Source organism: Anabrus simplex, chromosome 5 (assembly GCF_040414725.1).
Source record: "Anabrus simplex isolate iqAnaSimp1 chromosome 5, ASM4041472v1, whole genome shotgun sequence".
Taxonomy (NCBI): Eukaryota; Metazoa; Arthropoda; class Insecta; order Orthoptera; family Tettigoniidae; genus Anabrus; species Anabrus simplex.
The window spans coordinates 368,341,676-368,363,141 of NC_090269.1; the positions used below are offsets into that span (position 1 = coordinate 368,341,676).

At 39.3% G+C, this 21,466-nt stretch overlaps 1 protein-coding gene across 1 annotated transcript in view; it reads left to right on the plus strand.

Moving 5' to 3' along the window:
- Positions 1 to 21,242, plus strand: part of LOC136874127 (uncharacterized oxidoreductase YjmC) — a 205,722-nt gene extending 184,480 nt beyond the window's left edge. The window contains exons 9-11 of the mRNA XM_067147686.2: positions 14,040 to 14,150; positions 20,958 to 21,001; positions 21,082 to 21,242. Coding sequence (XP_067003787.2) covers positions 14,040 to 14,150; positions 20,958 to 21,001; positions 21,082 to 21,094 — 168 coding nt within the window. The 3' untranslated portion in view covers positions 21,095 to 21,242. The remainder of the gene's footprint in view (positions 1 to 14,039; positions 14,151 to 20,957; positions 21,002 to 21,081) is intronic.
- The last annotated feature ends 224 nt before the right edge of the window (positions 21,243 to 21,466 follow it).

Sequence of the window (21,466 nt, forward strand, 5' to 3'; positions counted from 1 at the left end):
CATTTCATTTTTTATTTTATGAGTCTTCCTAAAATTAGGGTGCGAGGATTATTTGGTGGCGGGGATTATTCGCGTAAATACAGTATATGTTAGGTGTACTGTAATCTTGGGCACCCTCTTGTGTTCTTTTCCCACATTTTCCCTTCTTTAAAATTCCCTAGGTGCCAAATTTATCTGCTCATCATTCTGTAAGAGTTCTCACAAGGATCCAGAAATCATCTGACAACATTCACACACAGAAAATTTGCAGGACTAATGACCATATAGTCTCATAATAGATGGTATAAATAGAAATAGTAAAGTAGAAAAGTAGTTATAGTAGTGGTGGTGGTGGTGGTAGTATAGAAGGGTGATGAGTTATTTCTGAAGTCCAAAACTAAAATATAGGACTGCTTTTCATATTAAAATTCAGATTTCTTTCATAGTTGAAATTTTATGTAGTTTCTTTCATTCTACCTACCACATAATTCTTTTTGTTCCCACTGGAACACAGGGTATCTGTAAATTTTCTCCATTGATGTTCTTCTAGTTGCCAATGCTAGAACTGCCAAGAGATAATTATGTTTTTATACTATATTTTCAATGTTGTATTCTTACAAAGGTATTTGTCCTACTTCAACTTCTTTATTTATTTATTTATTTATTTACTAGCTGATGTACCCGTGCTTTGCTATGGGATTCTCAGAAAAACTGTCGTTGTGCTTTTCTAACTGAAGTCAGTATAGGTCATTACAAAAATGTCAGTAGGAATGTAGCAATTAAAAGCAATGTTATTATATAAAATACTTGATCAAATGAAAAACCACAATTTTCTCACTTCTAACGAACAGTACTACGGTGCCGATCTAACAGTCCAAAGTCCCAGTGCTGGAATGACCAGGCTGCAGATAGCCATGAACACTCCTCTGCCATATGATCTATCTGTGCCTGGGTGATGTAAAGAAAATTTTAAAAAAAATCGGTACATAACAGTAATCCCATCTATTGGAGATGAACGGCAACAGAAGAGACAAAGCACATCACAACAAACAATGGTCAATGTATTGTTACTGTTGATCAATTTTATTAGCTTTCTATATTGTAGGCCTTCACATTTAGTTTTCTTTTGACTATGATATTAGGGCATCTTATAAAATTATTTATAGTGTAGACTGTAGTTCCTTATTCTCCAACTTTACATACCGATTTTCATTAAATTCTGTTTACCAATTTTCTCGTGACTCTGTGCTGATATGGACTTAGTAACAATAATCCGAATTCATGAATATCTCTGTGATCATACCCTGTACGGTAACAATGTATAAAACATAAATAATCAAAAATTTAATATTATATAACTTTAGTTATGTAGTATTTATCGATGCGACCACTAATAACATAAATATTTGAGAATTAAATTTTAGGCCTTCCCCTAAACTACCATTTTCTCAGCGTGACTACAATTATTTACGGCCTAGATTGTAGCGACTTATTCCCCAAATCTGCCCACTGATTTTCATTAAGATAGGACCACTAATAACATAAATATTTGAGAATTAAATTTAAGTCCTTCCCCTAAACTACCATTTCACTTAGCGTGAATAAAATTATTCTTGGCCTAGATTGTAGCGACATATTCCCTGACTTTGCATACCTATTTTCATTAAATTCTTTTCAGCCATTTTCTCGTGATGCGTGTACATACATACAGACAGACAGAAATTATGGAAAATTAAAAAGTGCATTTCCTTTTTAAATTCTGAGCAATGTACAGACAAAACTCTAATTTTATATATATAGATTGAAGACAGAAGCACCTTACATAAATGTCAAGGGTTATGTAGATGATTAATTATAGTTGCAAATATTCTTTGCAAATAAACGGGTCACTCCAGTAGCACTATCATGATCCTCTGTCAGTTCTTGTGGTGTGCAAGAGAATGGACACAGTTCACATTCTGCACGGGTTTGAGCTGTCTGCACTTGCACTGTTCTCTTCCAGGTACCCTCATTCATGTAGATTAACTCTACATATTCCAATACTACTCTGACATTTGTTGAGTGACCTCCATTTCCCAGCTGGTATCATGGTCCACAAGAAGACTTCCTTTGTCCTTAATCCATTCTAATACAGGTGGTATGGTGGATTTCCGTAACATATCCTGGCTATCTCAAGTCTCATAGTGAACACCATTCTATTTGCTCAGCAAGTTCCTTTAATTTGAGTCATCCCTTGAAGGCTGGTGACCGAAAAGAGGATAAGCATGATATTTGACCGACTTTGTTTGGTTTGTCCCAAAACTTCATGGTGCATGTCAGGAGATAATGCTAGCCAGAGTAAAATTTGTACACAGGTTTTGGTTTCAGGCATCCAGTGACAGTTCTCTACATGACTCATTCAAAGCAATAACAACTTGCTTGGCATGAGTGGACTGATACTAAGCAGGGCTAGCATAATGCATTTAGCAGTGGAGTAACACAGAGACAAGTTGGTTGTATGTAGTGTCTCAGAATCTGTCCCCTTGCAATTTACAAAGGCTGTTATTTCCCTATTTCTCATAAAGACCTTGCGTTTGATGTGCAAACAATATGTTCTGTAGATCACGGTATGATTTAAAATTACCTCTAGATATACCAGTTGACCAGCATAACATCTGATGCTGGACTTCCTTGCTGCTTCCCTATTTCTGAGGTGGAAAGCACATCCAGTGTAGCAGAGATCAGATGCTCTGCCTCTTCAAACTTTTCAGTTTGTGTTGTCAACAACTTTCTACGAAGGAAAATTTCATGGTATATGGAGATATAAAATGATCATTGGTAGATATAGTATGTTAAACAATAGAGGTGAGATAACACTATGCTGTGATAGGCCATTTCAGTGATTCCTCCAGCACTTAAGGTTTGCATATAAATGCAAACAAATCAAATGCCATTATTATGAAAAATGGTAATCTTTATTGTGATGATATTTTGACATACTCTGGAAAAATTACAAGTATAAATGATAGTGAAGAGATAAAATATTTAGGGGCATCTTTCAGACAGACTTTAATCTTCAGTGAAAATCAGTACTTGAAAAATTGAAACCTAACTTAGATCAGATTACCAAAACCCAATTACTCCAACCGCATCAAAAACTGACTATAAAAAATCAGTTTATAGGCTTGACATTGATATACCCCTTCCAAACTATTTCGATTGAGAAAATTCCCAAATCAAGACTGTTAAGTCGACAACATGATCAGAAGCGCACTTAAAGAAATTCTACAACTTCCAAGTGATATGCCAACAAGTGTGATGAAAATCTGATTTATGATTTTCATCATTTCCATATTGATTTCCCAGTTTCATTAGCTTTAACTTTATTTTGGACATTACCACCTAATCAACACTTATAAATTGTATTGCAGAATTTTATTCTCTCTCATTTACAGTAGGACTAGTTTTAGACTGTTATTAAAACTATCTTCAGCTACAAAGTTAAAAAAAAAAAACTATATATCACAAACTTTAAAATATGATACAGCTCTATATTATAAATAACAATTCTTGGTTGAGTATTAATGAATTAGGAATACCATAATATGGTTCATGGTGGGGGTTACTGTAGTCACGTCCTAGTTCGTGAACCATGGGCAACGGCTGAGTGGCCTAGTAAGTGGTCCTGAGAGTCGGGATACCAGTTGCTATGGAAAGGGAGTGGGCATCTCGGACATATTCTGAGTCGTGGCCCTCCTTGTGCTCAGGCGGCTAGGACTATACAATTCACCGGTGGTCCATAACCCGTTAGAGGAGAGATCCTCACTTGGACTATGTGCAAGTAGGGCAGCATCCTGCTTCATGAATTTACCGAGCTCAGAACACTTTAAGCAAGCCTCGGACCTATGGGAGTAATGGAGTCCCACTCCCATTTGACAGGCGAGGGACTCCTTGGAAACAACTTGGCGAACGAAATGGAATTCGATGGGGAGATATCAATATTAATGGGGCTTATGGAAGAAAGAAGGTAGAACTGGCTGAGTCAGCAAAGAGGATGCATTTGGATGTGCTAGGAGTAAGTGATATTCAGGTAAGGGGAGATAATGAGGAAGAGATAGGAGATTATAAAGTGTACTTGACGGGTGTTAGAAAGGGAAGGGCAGAGTCTGGGGTAGGGCTCTTTATCAGGAATACCATTGCACGCAACATAGTTTCTATTAGGCACGTAAATGAGCGAATGATGTGGGTAGATTTGTCAGTTGGAGGAATCAGGACTAGAATTGTCTCCATGTATTCACCATGTGAGGGTGCAGATGAGGATGAAGTTGACAAGTTTTATGAAGCATTGAGTGACATCATGGTCAGGGTCAACAGCAAGGATAGAATAGTGCTAATGGGTGATTTCAATGCGAGAGTTGGGAATAGAACTGAAGGATACGAAAGGGTGATTGGTAAATGTGGGGAAGATATGGAAGCTAATGGGAATGGGAAGCATTTGCTGGAGTTCTGTGCTAGTATGGGTTTAGCAGTTACGAATACATTCTTCAAGCATAAGGCTATTCACCGCTAGACGTGGGAGGCTAGGGGTACCAGGTCCATAATAGACTATATCTTAACTGACTTCAAATTTAGGAAATCTGTTAGGAATGTACAAGTTTTCGGGGGATTTTTCGATAATACAGACCACTATCTGATCTGTGGTGAACTAAGTATCTCTAGGCCTAGGGTAGAGAAAGTGAAATCTGTCTGCAAACGAATAAAGGTAGAAAATCTCCAGGACGAGGAAATTAGACAAGTACATGGATATGATTAGTAAGAAGTTTCAAACAGTAGACAGTAAGCAGGTTCAGGATATAGAAAGTGAATGGGTGGTATACAGGGATGCTGTAGTAGAAACAGCAAGGGAATTCCTAGGAACAACTGTGTGTAAAGATGGGAAAAGGCAAACATCTTGTTGGAATGATGAAGTGAAAGCAGCTTGTAAACGTAAAAAGAAGGCCTATCAGAAATGGCTCCAAACAAGGGCCGAGGCAGACAGGGATTTGTACGTAGATGAAAGAAACAGAGCGAAATAAATAGTTGTTGAATCCAAAAAGAAGTTGTGGGAAGATTTTGGTAATAACCTGGAGAGGCTAGGTCAGGCAGCAGGGAAACCTTTCTGGACAGTAATAAAGTATCTTAGGAAGGGAGGGAAAAAGGAAATGAGCAGTGTTTTGAGTAATTCGGGTGAACTCATAATAGATCCCAGGGAATCACTGGAGAGGTGGTGGAAATATTTTGAACATCTTCTCAATGTAAAAGGAAATCATCTTGGTGGTATTGCGAACAGCCAAGCTCATGGGGAGGAGGAAAATGATGTTGGTGAAATTACGCTTGAGGAAGCGGAAAGGGTGGTAAATAAAATCCATTGCCATAAAGCAGCAGGAATAGATGAAATTAGACCTGAAATGCTGAAGTATAGTGGGAAGGCAGGGATGACATGGCTTCATAGAGTAGTAAGATTAGCATGGAGTGTTGGTAGAGTACCTTCAGACTGGACAAAAGCAGTAATTGCACCTATCTATAAGCAAGGGAACAGGAAGGATTGCAACAACTATCGAGTTATCTCATTGATTAGTATACCAGGCAAAGTATTCACTGGCATGTTGGAAGGTAGGGTGTGATCAGTCGTTGAGAGAAAGTTGGATGAAAACCAGTGTGATTTCAGACCACAGAGAGGCTGTCAGGATCAGATTTTCAGTATGCGCTGGGTCATTGAAAAATGCTACGAGAGGAATTGACAGTTATGTTTATGTTTCATAGATCTAGAGAAAGTATATGGCAGGGTACCGAGGGAAAAGGTGTTCGCCATACTGGGAGACTATGGGATTAAGGATAGATTATTAAAATCAATCAAAGGCATTTATGTTGACAATTGGGCTTCAGTAAGAATTGATGGTAGAATGAGTTCTTAGTTCAGGGTACATACAAGGGTTAGACAAGGCTGTAATCTTTCACCCTTGCTGTTCGTAGTTTACATGGATCATCTGCTGAAATGGCAGGGAGGGATTCAGTTAGGTGGAAATGTACTAAGCAGTCTGGCCTATCCTGACAACTTGGTCTTAATGGCAGATTGTGCCGAAAGCCTGCAGTCCAATATCTTGGAAATTGAAAATAAGTGTAATGAGTATGGTATGAAAATTAGCCTCTCGAAGATTAAATTGATGTCAGTAGGTAAGCAGCAATTCAACAGAATTGAATGTCAGATTGGTGATACAAAGCTAGAACAGGTCGATAATTTCAAGTATTTAGGTTGTGTTCTCCCAGGATGGTAATATAGTAAGTGAGATTGAATCAAGGTGTCGTAAAGCTAATGCAGTGGGCTCGTAGTTGTGATCAGCAGTATTCTGTAAGAAGGAAGTCAGCTCCCAGATGAAACTATCTTTACATCGGTCTGTTTTCAGACCAACTTTGCTTTACAGGAGCGAAAGCTGGGTGGACTCAGGATATCTTATTCATAAGTTAGAAGTAACAGACATGAAAGCAAGAATGATTGCTGGTACAAACAGGTGGAAACAATGGCAGGAGGGTACTCAGAATGAGGAGATAAAGGCCAATTTAGGAATGAACTCGATGGATGCAGCGGTACGCATAAACTGGCTTCAGTGGTGGGATCATGTGAGGCGAATGGAGGAGGATAGTTTACCTAGGAGAATAATGGACTCTGTTATGGAGGGTAAGAGAAGTAGAGGTAGACCAAGACGGCAATGGTTAGACTCAGATTCTAATGATTTAAAGATAAGAGGTATAGAACTAAATGAGGCCACAACACTAGTTGCAAATCGAGGATTGTGGCGACGTTCACAGAGGCTTGCAGACTGAACGCTGAAAGGCATAACAGTCTATAATGATTATGTATGTATGTATGTATGATACCATTTACATGTCTATTATGTAACACAGTTTTTGTGCTGCAGTTTTGTGAAAACTCATTAAACACATTAAAACATGTTAAAATACAATTTTAGGAATCTTAATCGTAATCAAACTTTACACCAACTTTAATAAAGACTAGCTAATGTACCCATGCTTCGCTATGGGATTCTCAGAAAGACTGACTTTGTGGTTTTCCTCACTGAAGTCAACATATGTCATTACAAAAATGTCAGTAGGAATGTAGCAATTAAAAGCAATGTTATCATATAAAATACTTGATCAAATGAACAACCGCACATTTTCTCACTTTTAACGAATAGTACTACGGTGTTGCATGTAGCTATTCTCATGTTTATACCCGTACTGAAACTTGCTATAATTTGCACACGATTTTTATTATTGTTTTCCACTTATTCAATACATAATTGTTTTTTGTCACTAGAAAATCATTTTACTACAATACTACATTAACAGGGACATATTTTGCTCGACTTACGAGCATCCTCAGCCTTTATAACATTCTTAACTATACTTATAACTAATTTGCACTTAATCTTAATATTAAGTAGTAAAATACATCAACAGAAAGACATTTGTGAACACAATGAACAGATTAACATTTAAAATAACAGTGTTAAAATTGGAATATACATTAATTCTGTTAACCCTGATGTCCAAAACATGGTAAATCCCATCAACACTAAAAAGATTTGGCTAAAGTTCTCATAAATTTCTTTGTTTTTTATAACTTAATTATCAATGATCTATTGTAGTGTGCTACTTAAAGTTTGAGTCAAACCCTGTTAAAATTCAGTAGTATCTGAGGCTTAAAAGTCTTAATTTACGTGTCATAATAGTGAGAAATGTTCACGTCTCTTATTAATTGGATGCTTGCTGCAATAATCTATTGATTGTAAACGGCTAGGTACATCTTGTTAGTTGTTTCCCCAAACTATACCTCTAATAACTAATGTTGTTATCTGACATTTCTTAGAGGGAGGTCCGTTTACTGCCTGCCATGGTGGGATAAAGGGAGTGGGGGTATGGTTGCCATGGAAACGAGGGTGGGGCAACTGCGGTTGCCATGGAGATAAATCATCTGGCCAGCTCGTCTTGCTGGGAGTTGCCAAACCTCTCATTTCATTTCTGAATTAGATCTTGTTGCAAGCAGTTCAGTGTGAGTGGCTTTCTGTTTCTGTTTTGTGGCCATTAGTAAAATTATCAGCAGCCTGTCAGGGTTTTCCAACGTCAATGCAGCAAGGGGACTGGTAATTAGGGTGTACTCCACACAACTGTGTGATAAGTATTCTTCCAACCCGTACCCTCTCTCTTGAACTTTTTGGGGGTAATATTAGTCTATACTTTTTAAAATACAGTAATTATTCCAGCTGGAGACATCCATTGTTGACGTAGCTTTTGTTGTTATGCTGTCTGTGTGCTTACTTACGACATGCAGGATGAGACGAAGCAAGGCAAGCCTTATGCTTTATATAATTGATACTCTTACAGAAATTTACGGAAAAGTCAGGGATGTTTGGTTACATGGGTTTGTTTTACCGCTGAATTTACGTCGCAGTGACACAGATAGGTCTTATGGCAACAATGGGATAGGAAAGGGCTTGGAGTGGGAAGGAAACAGCCCTGGCCTTAAATAGGGTACAGCCCCAGCATTTTCTTATTGTGAAAATAGAAAACCATGGAAAACCATCTTCAGGGCTACAACAATGGGATTCGAACCCACTATTTTCCGAATGCGCGAGTTGGCCGTGCGCGTAGAGGCGCGCGGCTGTGAGCTTGCATCCGGGAGATAGTAGGTTCGAATCCCACTATCGGCAGCCCTGAAAATGGTTTTCCGTGGTTTCCCATTTTCACACCAGGCAAATGCTGGGGCTGTACCTTAATTAAGGCCACGGCCGCTACCTTCCAACTCCTAGGCCTTTCCTATCCCATCGTCGCCATAAGACCTATCTGTGTCGGTGCGACGTAAAGCCCCTAGCAAAAAAAAAATATTTTCCGAATGCAATATAATCTTTTCGCGCTATCATTATAGAATTATCATTTTTTTTCAACTTATTTTAATCTAAACATTTTCTTAACATTAAGTTCTGGAATCTTGTACATCTAATTGAGTGTACATACAAAAATTATAATTTTATTTATATAGGTGAAAGTAGGCAGAGTGGCCGCGCGTTTTAATGCGCTATGGCTATGGAGCCAAGCTCTGCATTCGAGAAACGCATGGGTTCGAATCCCACCGTCGGCTGTTCTCAGAATAGTTTTCTGTGGTTTAATATTTTCACTTCCGGGCAAATGCCAGTACAATTCCTATCCATAAGCCAGAGTTGAGTCCCCGCACCCCTTACCCAATTTCATTCATCATAACACATTTTGTCTTCATTAGCTCCTCAATTGAGGTTGGCACCAGGAAGAATCTGGCTGTAGAAACATGCTGTATAAATTAATTTCACCTCATCCCGACCTGGTATCAATAAACGAGACTGAGGGGTAGACATACATACAGACAGAGGAAAGTAGACTAATTATATTTTGAGCAGCTGCTTACTTAATGTCTCAGTATGAATATTTGAACAGTTTGAGCATTATGTAAGCATTAATAATATGAATATTGTCCCCTATTGTATAAGAAAGTGTAAGTTAACTGTTAAGTATGAGATGAGCTACAATTGCTTCAAAAAGGGTAGCACTGTCGAAGAAGTGAAGTGTTACAGCAAAATCCTTTGTTTTGAAATCTGAAAGTATAAAATTCAATGGTTTTAATACGCCCATCTTTTGTCCTACTTCTTAAAACTCATTTAACTGCCTTTACACCCACAACCATATGGTAACTCTAAATAAAAGGTTTATTTGAGTCCTGTTTATTCTCTGTCGGTCCCGATATAAATGCATCAGTCTCAAATGGTAAATATAAGTAATTTAATGAGTTTCAATATACGATTTGTAAGAATCCCAGTTTTGCCAGTTACTTGAGGGATGTCTTTCTGTACTAGTGCTTCAGTAAGGAATTCCCTCACAGTAACCTGACTATTTGTATGTCACTGATAAGAGTGATCGCAAATGGGATGACACCGCCTGGCCAGGTAGTCTACAACAGATCACAGCGGTCAGAATGAACGAAGAAACAAGTGAGATGGAACCGAGGGGTTAGAGAAAGGAATGCTGGAATGTGGCAACATCATGAAATGGCACATGCAATGCTCCTCCCTCCAACCCTAGCTGTCAGACGCCAACTTTAGTTATTAGAGATATTTGAATTGACGAGTTGACATGTTGCTTGGGAGTTGTTCATTTTTACTAGGAGCTTGGTCAAAAGGGAGTTCAAATTTGAGAAACTGGATGTTGATGTATTATCCTTTATGACAACTTTTGTGTGTTGCTGCTGTAACAAAAGAATTTGCGTGAGAGTGTTGTTTGTTTTTATGATATCTGGTGATTGTATTGATGTGCTTCACTTACCCCTTTGACTGCTGCTATCATGCCTCGCGGTGCTTGTTGCAGCACGGTGACTGCTTGCTTTCGTGTTTCTGCTTCTGGTGTTATATGTACGAAGAATCTGTTGTGGCGGGTGAGTAGGGGACGTAGGGGAAGGATCAGTAGGTGGGGCGTTGGGCGTTGACGTAGTGTGTGGCGGGGAAACAGACACAACTCCTACTTTGACAACGCATAAAGACTCCCCGCCACACACTACGTCAACGCCCAACGCCCCACCTACTGATCCTTCCCCTACGTCTCCTACTCACCTGCCACAACAGATTCTTCGTACATATAACACCAGAAGCAGAAACACGAAAGCAAGCAGTCACCGTGCTGCAACAAGCACCGCGAGGCATGATAGCAGCAGTCAAAGGGGTAAGTGAAGCACATCAATACAATCACCAGATATCATAAAAACAAACAACACTCTCACGCAAATTCTTTTGTTACAGCAGCAACACACAAAAGTTGTCATAAAGGATAATACATCAACATCCAGTTTCTCAAATTTGAACTCCCTTTTGACCAAGCTCCTAGTAAAAATGAACAACTCCCAAGCAACATGTCAACTCGTCAATTCAAATATCTCTAATAACTAAAGTTGGCGTCTGACAGCTAGGGTTGGAGGGAGGAGCATTGCACGTGCCATTTCATGATGTTGCCACATTCCAGCATTCCTTTCTCTAACCCCTCGGTTCCAGCTCACTTGTTTCCTCGTTCATTCTGACCGCTGTGATCTGTTGTAGACTACCTGGCCAGGCGGTGTCTACAATGATGAGATCAAAATTGATTGGCATCGGCACACACCAAGAATTTATCATCAATAATGAATACTTTGGATGACCTGCGACTGCATGGATAGATGAAATCTTAAATCATGTGGCACAGAGTGTTTGTCAGAATAATCATCATTGAGGTAGTAGATCTACCGGCTCCATGGCTAAATCGTTAGCGTGCTGGCCTTTGTTACAGGAGTCCTGGGCTCGATTCCTGGCAGGGTCAGGAATTTTAAGCATCATTGGTTGATTTCCCTGGCACGGGGGCTGGGTGTATGTGTTGTCTTCATCATCATTTCATCCTCATCATGACGCGTATGTCGCCTATGGGCGTCAAATCAAAAGACCTGCGCCTGGCAAGTCGAACCCGTCCTGGGATCTCCCGGCACTAAAAGCCATACGTCATTTCTTACTATCATCATTAAGGACGTGACTATGACGGCTCAGTTCTTGGTGAACATCTGCTAATGTATTATGACTGAGGAAGTTCATATAGGCCCGGTGTATGAGCGTATGGCACCTCATTGCTTAACCTCTGAAAAGGCAGGAACAGATATAGATTTCAGACAAATTAATCAAGAAAGCCACTAATGATCCATTTTTTGACAAGACTACAGGTAGGATGTTCAGACATGCTTCTTCAGCATGAAATTCGTTGTCTTCGTCACAGTAAAAGAAAATTCAGCAGGAGCACAGCTAAGGGCAAGTCGAGGTGGCAATTTTCTTGATTTGCAAACCATTATCCGTTTGGAATTCCATATTTCTGAAGGAAAAATAATGAACAGTGAACTGTATCTGAATATTTTACTACTTTTGTGGGAGTCTATCTGTTGCAAGTGGCCTGAGATGTGAAACGGACATGACAACCTGCATAAACATCAGTCTCTACAGTCCTCAGAGTTTCCCACCAAATGTGGAACTTTAATGCTTCATTCCAACATAGCCTCCTATGATTGTTACTTCTCATTTAAGTAGCAATCAGCTGTGATATGTTAACTCTTCAGGAAAGAGAGCAACTTGCCTTCCTTGTGAGAATATTGTATATTAGCAGAGGTAAGGAAAAAGAATAGACTCAATGCATAATCTTGCCTTTATTACAGCAAATTTACTTCATTTTTTCCGTACAGAAGATGTGTTCTTAATACATATGAGTACATGCTAAGAGTGATTATTCCCTCTCCTTTTTGTTTTACTGTAGAAATAGCAAATTATCAGCTGAGAGACTCTTGATGCCATAGTTTTATCAGGAATTAAGTTTCTTCACAGTCAACGATTTCTTCTCTACACATCATAAAAGTTCCTGTTTTTATATAAGCTTCTAGAGGGTCTCATAAAAGTGTTCAAATTTTCAAACTTAAAAAGTTAATTTAATTTCATGTTTAACCTCTACAGCGAGGATGATGCAAAATGTAATACATCACCCTTGCCCTTCTAAATAATTATTTTACACTTTAAATTTTAATTTCTTTGTGGAAGGAACTGTGCAGCTTCTGACCTATTTAAAAAGTTTGAAATTAATGATTTTTTTTTTTCCTTGCTGTATAGTCATTATAGACTATGACCTCACTATCAGTTTGAATTACTAAAATGTTTACTTCACTACCTTTGCTAGTGAGAGATAGGGTTTACAGTGCTCCATGTCGTCTGGTATGGGCTGAAACAAATTTATTATTTTCATTGACCTCTCTCGGTCTCATCCTGGAGTTCTACAATATGAAAGTGACTAAGGTATGATCAATGGTACTTCTGCCTTGCCATTTCTTATGCAGCTAAATGGTGCGAAAAGTGTTGCTCGTAGGGTTGGTTGTGCATGCATTTTAGCGAGTTTGACAGACCGATTTGTCATAGCACATTCTGGATCAGTGAAAAAATTGACGACCGAATGGGTGGCTGTTTGCATTCAGGAAATAGTGGGTTCGAACCTCGCTGTTGGCAGCCATTAACACGGTTTTGCGTGGTTTCACATTTTCATACCAGGCAAATGCTGGGGCTGTACCTTAATCAAGGTGATGTTAGCTTCCTTCCGACTCCTAGCTCTTTCTTAAACCATCGTCACCATAAGACCCATGTGTGCTGATGTGACATAAACCAAATTGAAAAAATAATAAAGAAAGCAAGCAACAGGAAAGTATTGGTCCATTGGCCATGTGGCACAGCTCCCATGTGACTGCTGCAGGAATCCCTACCAGGCATAGCTCTCCTGGTTGCTAGAGCAGTCCATCAGACTGAAAAGGTCAATTATATATTTAAAAAAAAAAAAAAAAAAAAAAACTGAAATGCCCGTAATTTGGGTATGGAGTCCATCAAAAATGGGTTCCTTAAATTTTGACAGAGCAAAATATTTTTCTCTTCTCTTGCATATAGGTACATCTGCTACAGGCCTTACCCAACCCTCTGAAAATGATTAAATGCAAGGAAATTTCACCTAAGTTCTCCAGTAACTTCTTAACGAATTTAAAATAACTATCTGTATTCTGGCAACCATCATCAGTGCAGCAGCACCTGCTAAAATCCCAGTGACTTGCGCTGCCTCTCCCTGTATTTCTATAGCATTCTGGCATTTCTGTACACAGGAAAGGTTTCCATATTGACAAAGTGGACTCCTAACATTAAACAAGGAAATAAGTACATTTTCCTAGTTCTTGTATGGACACGACATCTTGTCACAATGTGACATACAGCAGAAATAAATCTTCTCTGTCCTTCCAATACATGTACAGGCACAGTTTATCTAATGTGTACATATTTAAAAGAAATTGTCGGAGAGTAGCAGTTCAACGTAGCGAAACACAGAAAAGCCGAACAACACACGATTTTTACAGCAGTCCATCGAGCTGAGTCCAGAAAAGAATAAGCAAATGCTTTATATGGTATCCAAATATTATTAAATTGTTGCAGGTTGAGAAGGGGAAACCAGTGCTGGTCCCAGGAGACCCTGAAAAGGCAAACATGGAGAAGGTGGACAGACAAGGAGGCATAATTTATCTCCCCAACCAGATCAATTCATCGGTAAGTTTAAACACTGGTTATATTTTACTAGTACTGGCATTAATAACAAGTAGGAAAAAAATGATTGTGTAGGAAAATGCAGTGCGTGCTTTCTGAGCGGGAATGACTATCAGTAACTATAAATGATATGCATTATTTATTAAAAAAAAAAAACCATCATTGGTGGGCTTTCAACCACTCTTTGAATGACCTTCCTCTATATTACACACAGCATCATTCTATTTTACTTCTATTTAAGGTGAGACACTGTCCGGCCCTGCGGTGTAGGGGGCAACGCGTCTGCCTGTCACCCGGCAGCCCCAGGTTTGATTCCCGGCCGGGTCAGGGGTTTTTAATTGTAAATGATTAATATCCCTGGCCTGGGGACTGGGTGTTTGTGTTGTCCTTAATGTTCCTTTCCTCACATTCAACACTTTACACTTCTGCCATATACAAAATACATGCAGGTTCCTTACATACGGTGCACGCAGGGGCAAAAGATCTTTCTAGGTCGATGCCCTGAACAAATAGCATTAAAAAAAAAGAGATACACTCAAAAAGTGGTTAAAAATCATCCAATGAAATAAAATATTTACTGCAAAAAACAGTTATGAGGTTGTAGAATTCATTATGATTGTTATTCTCTTTGCAAAATGGTGACAGTCCGGTACGTTGTACAACTTTAGACGATGGCTCATTTTTCAGAAGATAATTCCAATATCTCAGTAAAAATAAAATTATTAAAGTTCGTTAAAAGTCACGAAAGTATCAGAGTTTTGCCCCACTGTGGCAGTAGGATCATCAATTGGATTGCCACATCTTTTCAAGATTCTGGCAGCTAGTGTGCTGTTGAGGCATCACAGCAAGACTCCTTTGTACTGTAGGAAAATGCGGTGACAAAGCACTACGGGATACGAGGACGGTTTGAAAAGTTCTCGGAATCACCACTAAATGTCAGTGCTAGAGCAACGAGGTTCCCGTGCAATAATCACACATCCTTTGTGAGTGAACACGTGGCGTGTCAGTGCTCTAGCTGCAGGAGTGTGGTAGTGACGACTCTTTGTTGTTGTTCCCGCGTAGTGATTTGTGACAATGGCAAAAACTGAGATTCGAGCAGTGATTAAATACTTTGTAAAGAAAGGTATGAAAGCAAAGGAAATTCATGCCGACTTTCATAACACACTGGGGGACTCTGCTCCTTCATTTTCAACTGTTGCCAACTGGACCAGCGAGTTTAAATTTGGTCGGGAGAGCTTGGATGATGATCCGCGTAGTGGACGGCCAAAAAGTGTTACGACCTCAGAATTTATCGCAAAAGTGCATAAAATGGTCATGAAGGATCGTCAACTGAAAGTGCGGGAGATTGCTGAAGCTGTAGGGATGTCTTCTGAATGGGTATATTATATTTTAACCGAAGAATTGGGTATGAAGAAATTATCCTCAAGATGGGTGCCGCGGCTCTTGACATTGGCCAATAAACGCACCAGATTGGAAATGTCCGAACAAAGTGCAACCAACAAGATTTTTTGCGCTGGTTTGTGACTACAGATGAAACTTGGGTCCACTACTATACCCCAGAGAAAAAACAGCAGTCAAAGCAGTGGAAACATGCTGATTCACCACCACCGAAGAAAGCAAAGGCAGTGCGTTCGGCCGGAAAGGTCATGGCCTCAGTTTTCTGGTATGCAAAAGGCATTCTGCTGATAGATTATCTTCCTACTGGCCAAATAATTACGGAGCAATATTATGCAAACCTCCTAGACCAACTACAGGAAAAGATACGCAAAACAAGGCCTGGTCTGGCAAGGAAAAAGGTCATCTTTTATCAGGACAACGCTCCGCCGCACACAAGTGTTATTGCCATGGCAAAACTTCATGAACTGGGGTACGAATTGTTGCCACATGCACCTTATTCACCTGATTTGGCACCATCAGACTTTCATCTATTCCCCAAGCTGAAAATTTTCCTCAGTGGACGGAGATTTTCTACAAGGGAAGAACTGACAGCCGAATTGGAGAGGTATTTTGCAGGCCTGGAGGAATCTCATTTTCGAGATAGGATCAAGGCATTGGAACATCGCTGGACCAAATGCATTAGTCTACAGGGAGACTATATTGAAAAATAAAAGCAGTTCCACCGAGGTAAGATACTTAATTCTAGTACATTCCGAGAACTTTTCAAACCACCTATGTATATGTACATTCCTGACATTAACCTCATCAGTGGAGTTAATGAGATGAAATGAATGATGTGATATATGATAGTAGGAAGGGAGAGGGTGACACCCAGTGCTGGCACATAGCACCAAGCGGTCTGCTCAAAGTTTAACGAATCACCATCAGCAACAAATGCCGTCACTTCATATGAACACTGTGGAGAAGTTTGGAATTTAATCTAAGCTTTGGGCATGCAATCTAGTGATTTAAAAGCGTACACTACCACCTCTCGTACTGTGCCAGCCAATACCGTGACAGAACTTGAACCGGCTAACCACAGTGTCAGACTCTTCACCACCTTAGCTCTGTAATTTGCGCTGACTGAAGAAGGAGGCCACTTTCTCGTGTGTACCGACTTGTGAATTTCTATGCGGTCAATTGATACCCGTTTCCCGCAGCACCCACTGGTGCAGCAGATTCATGTCCCTCTAGCCAAGTTGTGTGATATTGGCCCCAGAATCACTTCTGCCTGGCTTCCAATTCACGTTGGGATTGTGGGAAATGAACTTGCAGATCAAGCTGCAAAAGAAGCAATATTTTTACCACCTCGAATTGTGAATGTACCTGCTTGGGATATTTGTTCTCAGCTACGTCCATCTTGGCGTCCTGGGAATTGGAGTAGCTAGCTATCCGAACACCCAACAAGGTGAGAAGACAACTGCCATGTGGTGGTCCTCTTTCTGGCTTTCGTGGAGAGAGGTTGTAATTTTATATAGACTGAGGATAAGTCATGGAAGATCAATGCACTCTTACCTCCTAAAGAGGTGTGTTCTTGTTGTGCCAAATTCACTGTGGCACACATCCTCACAGTGCACAAATCTCTGGCTTAGGATGGAACACTGGCCTACAGGAGATACTCTGACTCATACTAGCTGATAATGAGAATACAGTTGATCTCATCATTTTTGTGTGAGAGTGGATAAATCAAGAGCATACATATTTCAACTTATGTTTCCTTTTGTTATGTTTGTGTCCTTTTTGGCTTTAAAAAATTGTTCTATTTTTAATTCATTTTCAAATCATTCCATTGAATGAATAGGTTCATTTTATTTTAAATTTTGTTTTGCATTTAAATTCCCGGTCTAGAGAGCCAAGAAGAATAGCCGAGAGGATTTGTCATGCTGACCACACGACACCTCATAATCTGCAGACCTTGGGACTGAGGAGCAATCGCTTGGTAGGCCATGGCCCTTCAGGGCTGTTGTGCCATGGGTATTTTTTTGCATTTAAATTGTTCAGAGAGGATGAATACCTAGTTGTTCTTCCTCTTAAAACAAAAATCACCACCATATAGACTTGATTCCTTAACAGTCATGGCCAACAGCACAGGCAACGATCTGTATAAACTTACAAAAGACTAGCTGTTGTACCTGTTGTTGATACGTTAGGTTTTGCACAACTGCAGCTGTAATCCCATGTAGCACAGACGAGTAGCAGCTGAAGAGGTGGAACATACCTCAGCAAACAATAGTGAGTCACTGTTAAGTTGAATAGTTTTAGGTACTTTGGACTTGTAGACCATCACGTTTTGTTTTCTTCCATCTTGGTAATATAAGAGAATCTGAGGTGAAATGATTGCACTCCACCCCCTCTTCTTTATGATTCCTTTTCCCATCTTTGACTGCTCATTCCTTCACTTGTTTTTCTCATTTTGATGAACATCTTCATGTCCCAAGATATTAGATCGCAGGCTGTTAGCACAGTCTGCCACGTCGGCAGCATAGGCAAACTACTTATTACATTTCCAACTAACTGAAACCCTCCCTGCCATTTTATACCTTTCAGTAGATGATCCATGTAAACTGTGAACAACAAAGGTAAAAGATTACAGAGATTACAGCCTTGTCTAATCCCTGTAAGTACTGTAAACCAAGAATTCATTCTACCATCAGTTCTCATTGAGCATCCGGGAGATTGTGGGTTCGAATCCCACTGTCGGCAGCCCTGAAGATGGTTTTCCGTGGTTTCCCATTTTCACACCAGGCAAATCCTGGGTCTGTACCTTAATTAAGGCCATGGCCGCTTCCTTCCAACTCCTAGGCCTTTCCTATCTCATCGTCGCCATAAGACCTATCTGTGTCGGAGTGACCTAAAGCCCGTAGCAACAAAGTTCTCATTGCAGCCCAATTGTCAACATAAATGCCTTTAATTACTTGTAATATTCTATCCTTAATCCCATAATCCCCCAGTATAGCAACATTTTTACCCTTGGTTCTCTGCCATATACCTTTTCTAGATCTAGGAAACATAAGTGTCTGTCTCTCTCAGAGCATTCTTCAATTACCTGGTGCATACTGAAAATCTGATCCTGACAGCCCCACTGTGGTCTAAACCACTGTGGTTTTCATCCAACTTACTCTTAACCATTGATTGCACCCTCCCTTTCAAACTTCCAGTGAACACCTTGCTTGGTATACTCATCTATGAAATACCTCAATAGTAGTTGTAATCCTTCCTTGTTCCCTTGCTTATAGATAGGTGCAAATACTGCTTTTGCTCAATCAGAAGGTACCTAACTAACATTCCATGCTAATCTTATTATTCTGTGAAGCCATTTTATGCATCCCTTCCCACTATATTGACAAGATTTTCAATCAATCAATCAATCAATCAATCAATCAATCAATCAATCACTTGAATTTAGAGCTGTCGCCAAGGTGGCAGAATCTCTACTAATTGTTTACCTAGCTTTTCCTCAAATGTTTTCAGAGAACTTGGAAATTTGATGAACATTTCCCTTGATAATTTATTCCAGTCCCTTACTCCATGTCCTATAATATAGTATTTGTCCTCTTGAATTCCAACTTAATCTTCATATTATGATCTTTCATACTTTTAAAATCTTCACCAGTTCAGGTCTAATTTCATCTATTCCTACTGTTTTATGACACTGGAGTTCATTTTCTACCCTTCCCTCTACATGAGCTCAGTGCTTCGCAAGGTAAATATAATAATTTACTTTTATGTTGAGAAGATTTTCAAAATATTCCTTCCACCTGTCCAGTGATTCCTTAGGATCTATTGAGAGTTCACCTGATTTACTCAAAAGGCTATTTATTTGCTTTTTCACTCTCTGTAAGATTCTTTCTGTCCAGAAAGTGAAAGGTTTCTTTGCTGCTTGACTAAGCCTTTCCAGGTTATTACTATAATCTTTCCAGGACTTCTTCTTGGAATCAACAATTATCTGTTTTTCTCTGTTTCTTTCATCTACAAATAGTTCCTTGTCTGTATCATTCCTTGTTTGGAGCCATTTCCGATATGCCTACATTTTCTTCTGGTCTTTTTTAAAATGTTTAACTTCTGTTTTACAATTTGCTATAAGTCGCACCGACACAGATAGGTTTTATGGCGATGATGGGACAGGGAAGGGCTAGGAGTGGAAAGGAAGTGACCGTGGCCTTGATTAAGGTACAGCCCCAACATTTGCCTGGAGTGAAAATAGAAAACTATGGAGAACCATATTCAGAGCTGCTGACATTGGGGTTTGAATCCACTGAAGCACATAGCTACGTGACCCAAACCGAGCAGCCACTGGCTTGATCTTTTTACATTTATAAGCTGCCCTTACTTCAACATTCCACAAAGATATTCGCTTTTTCTCCATCTCTACACACAGTTGTTCCTAGGTATTCCTTTGCTGTTTCTACTACAACATTCCTGTATGTCATCTATTCTGTTTCTATATCCTGAACTCACTTGCTTATTGGAACTTTGCACTAATCATATCCATGTACTTCTAATTTTCTCGTCCTTGACATTTTCTACTCTTATTCATCTGCAGATGGATTTCACTTTCTCTATCCTAGGCCCAGAGATACTTAGTTCATTACACATCAGATAGAGAACTGTGTCATCAAAAAATCCCTGGAATATCTGCACATTCCTAAAAGATTTCCTGTATTTGTTGTCTGTTTTGATATAGTATTTTATGTGCTTTTTCATAATATTTTTTCCAAAGGAATGCACTTGTCAGCTTGCAACACAGTGTTTTATTTTGTTAAATAAAACTTTTATTTTTTACGTTTCAACATGAGAAAGAGTGGACATTTAGATTTTGGTGATATACATGCTACGAAATGATAATGACTCTGACAACTTCGTTTTAGTTATTTTAACTTACCTGTGACAGAAAATAGCCCTGTATGTTTGGGAATGTCTCAACAAATATCACAAAACAAGCTAACAAACCCCAAGGTATTAACCAAACTGATGGGCCTTAGCTGAACAATCATCTGCTGTTCAGTTCAAACTGCAGATTACCAGGTGATGTGAGGACAACACGACACATCCTGTCAACCATGACCACCCATTTATCCAGGTTTGGGACTGGCATCAAGTTGGGTAGGACTGCTATTCAGTGGCCGATTTATTTATGCACTCGGATGTCAGCCGAGGGATGTCTATTGGGAATATACAATTTTCTTATTACTTTTTTTACTTTGAAGTCGAAATCAAATGAAATATAACATGCAACTTTACTAGTAGCTGAAGGCTAGTTTTGAATTAAGGATTAAAAGCTATTCAGCAGTCAATTCCGAGAGTCTATGTAATTGATGTTTGAATTATGTTGTAAAAGTGAGAGAAAATGAACAATTTTTATTTCCATTGCAGTATGAGCTAGCAGTATCCCTTGGAGTTAAACCAATGCTGATAATGTAAGTTGATCAATGATCATTTTATTAGATGATACTTTTGTTTTTAATTTTGCGTGTTAACCATAATTGTTTCATTACAGAGAGCAGAAGTAACAATAGCCAGGAATCCCTCAGGTTAAATGGAACCTGTCAAGGAAGAGGACAATCATTGTCCTGCAGGATGTGAATTGAGAGTACAAACTCATCTAATAATTACATAACTTGTAATTATAAGAAAATAAAGTTATATATTCATACAGTATTGTCATATTGGACTCCTGTCTCTTTACAAGTTACCATATTATGTTGATAAGTTGTTTCATGTAGCAGGCACTGATGGACACATCAGACAGGTAAGCCATGTTTGAAATTGCTTTCTATGGTTCCTTATTTCATCTCCAGGCGAATGCTTGTACAATGTCTCTGGCTGCACTGACACTGCCAGCAGTGACGAGTTGGATTGGGCCAAGCCACAACAATTAATGA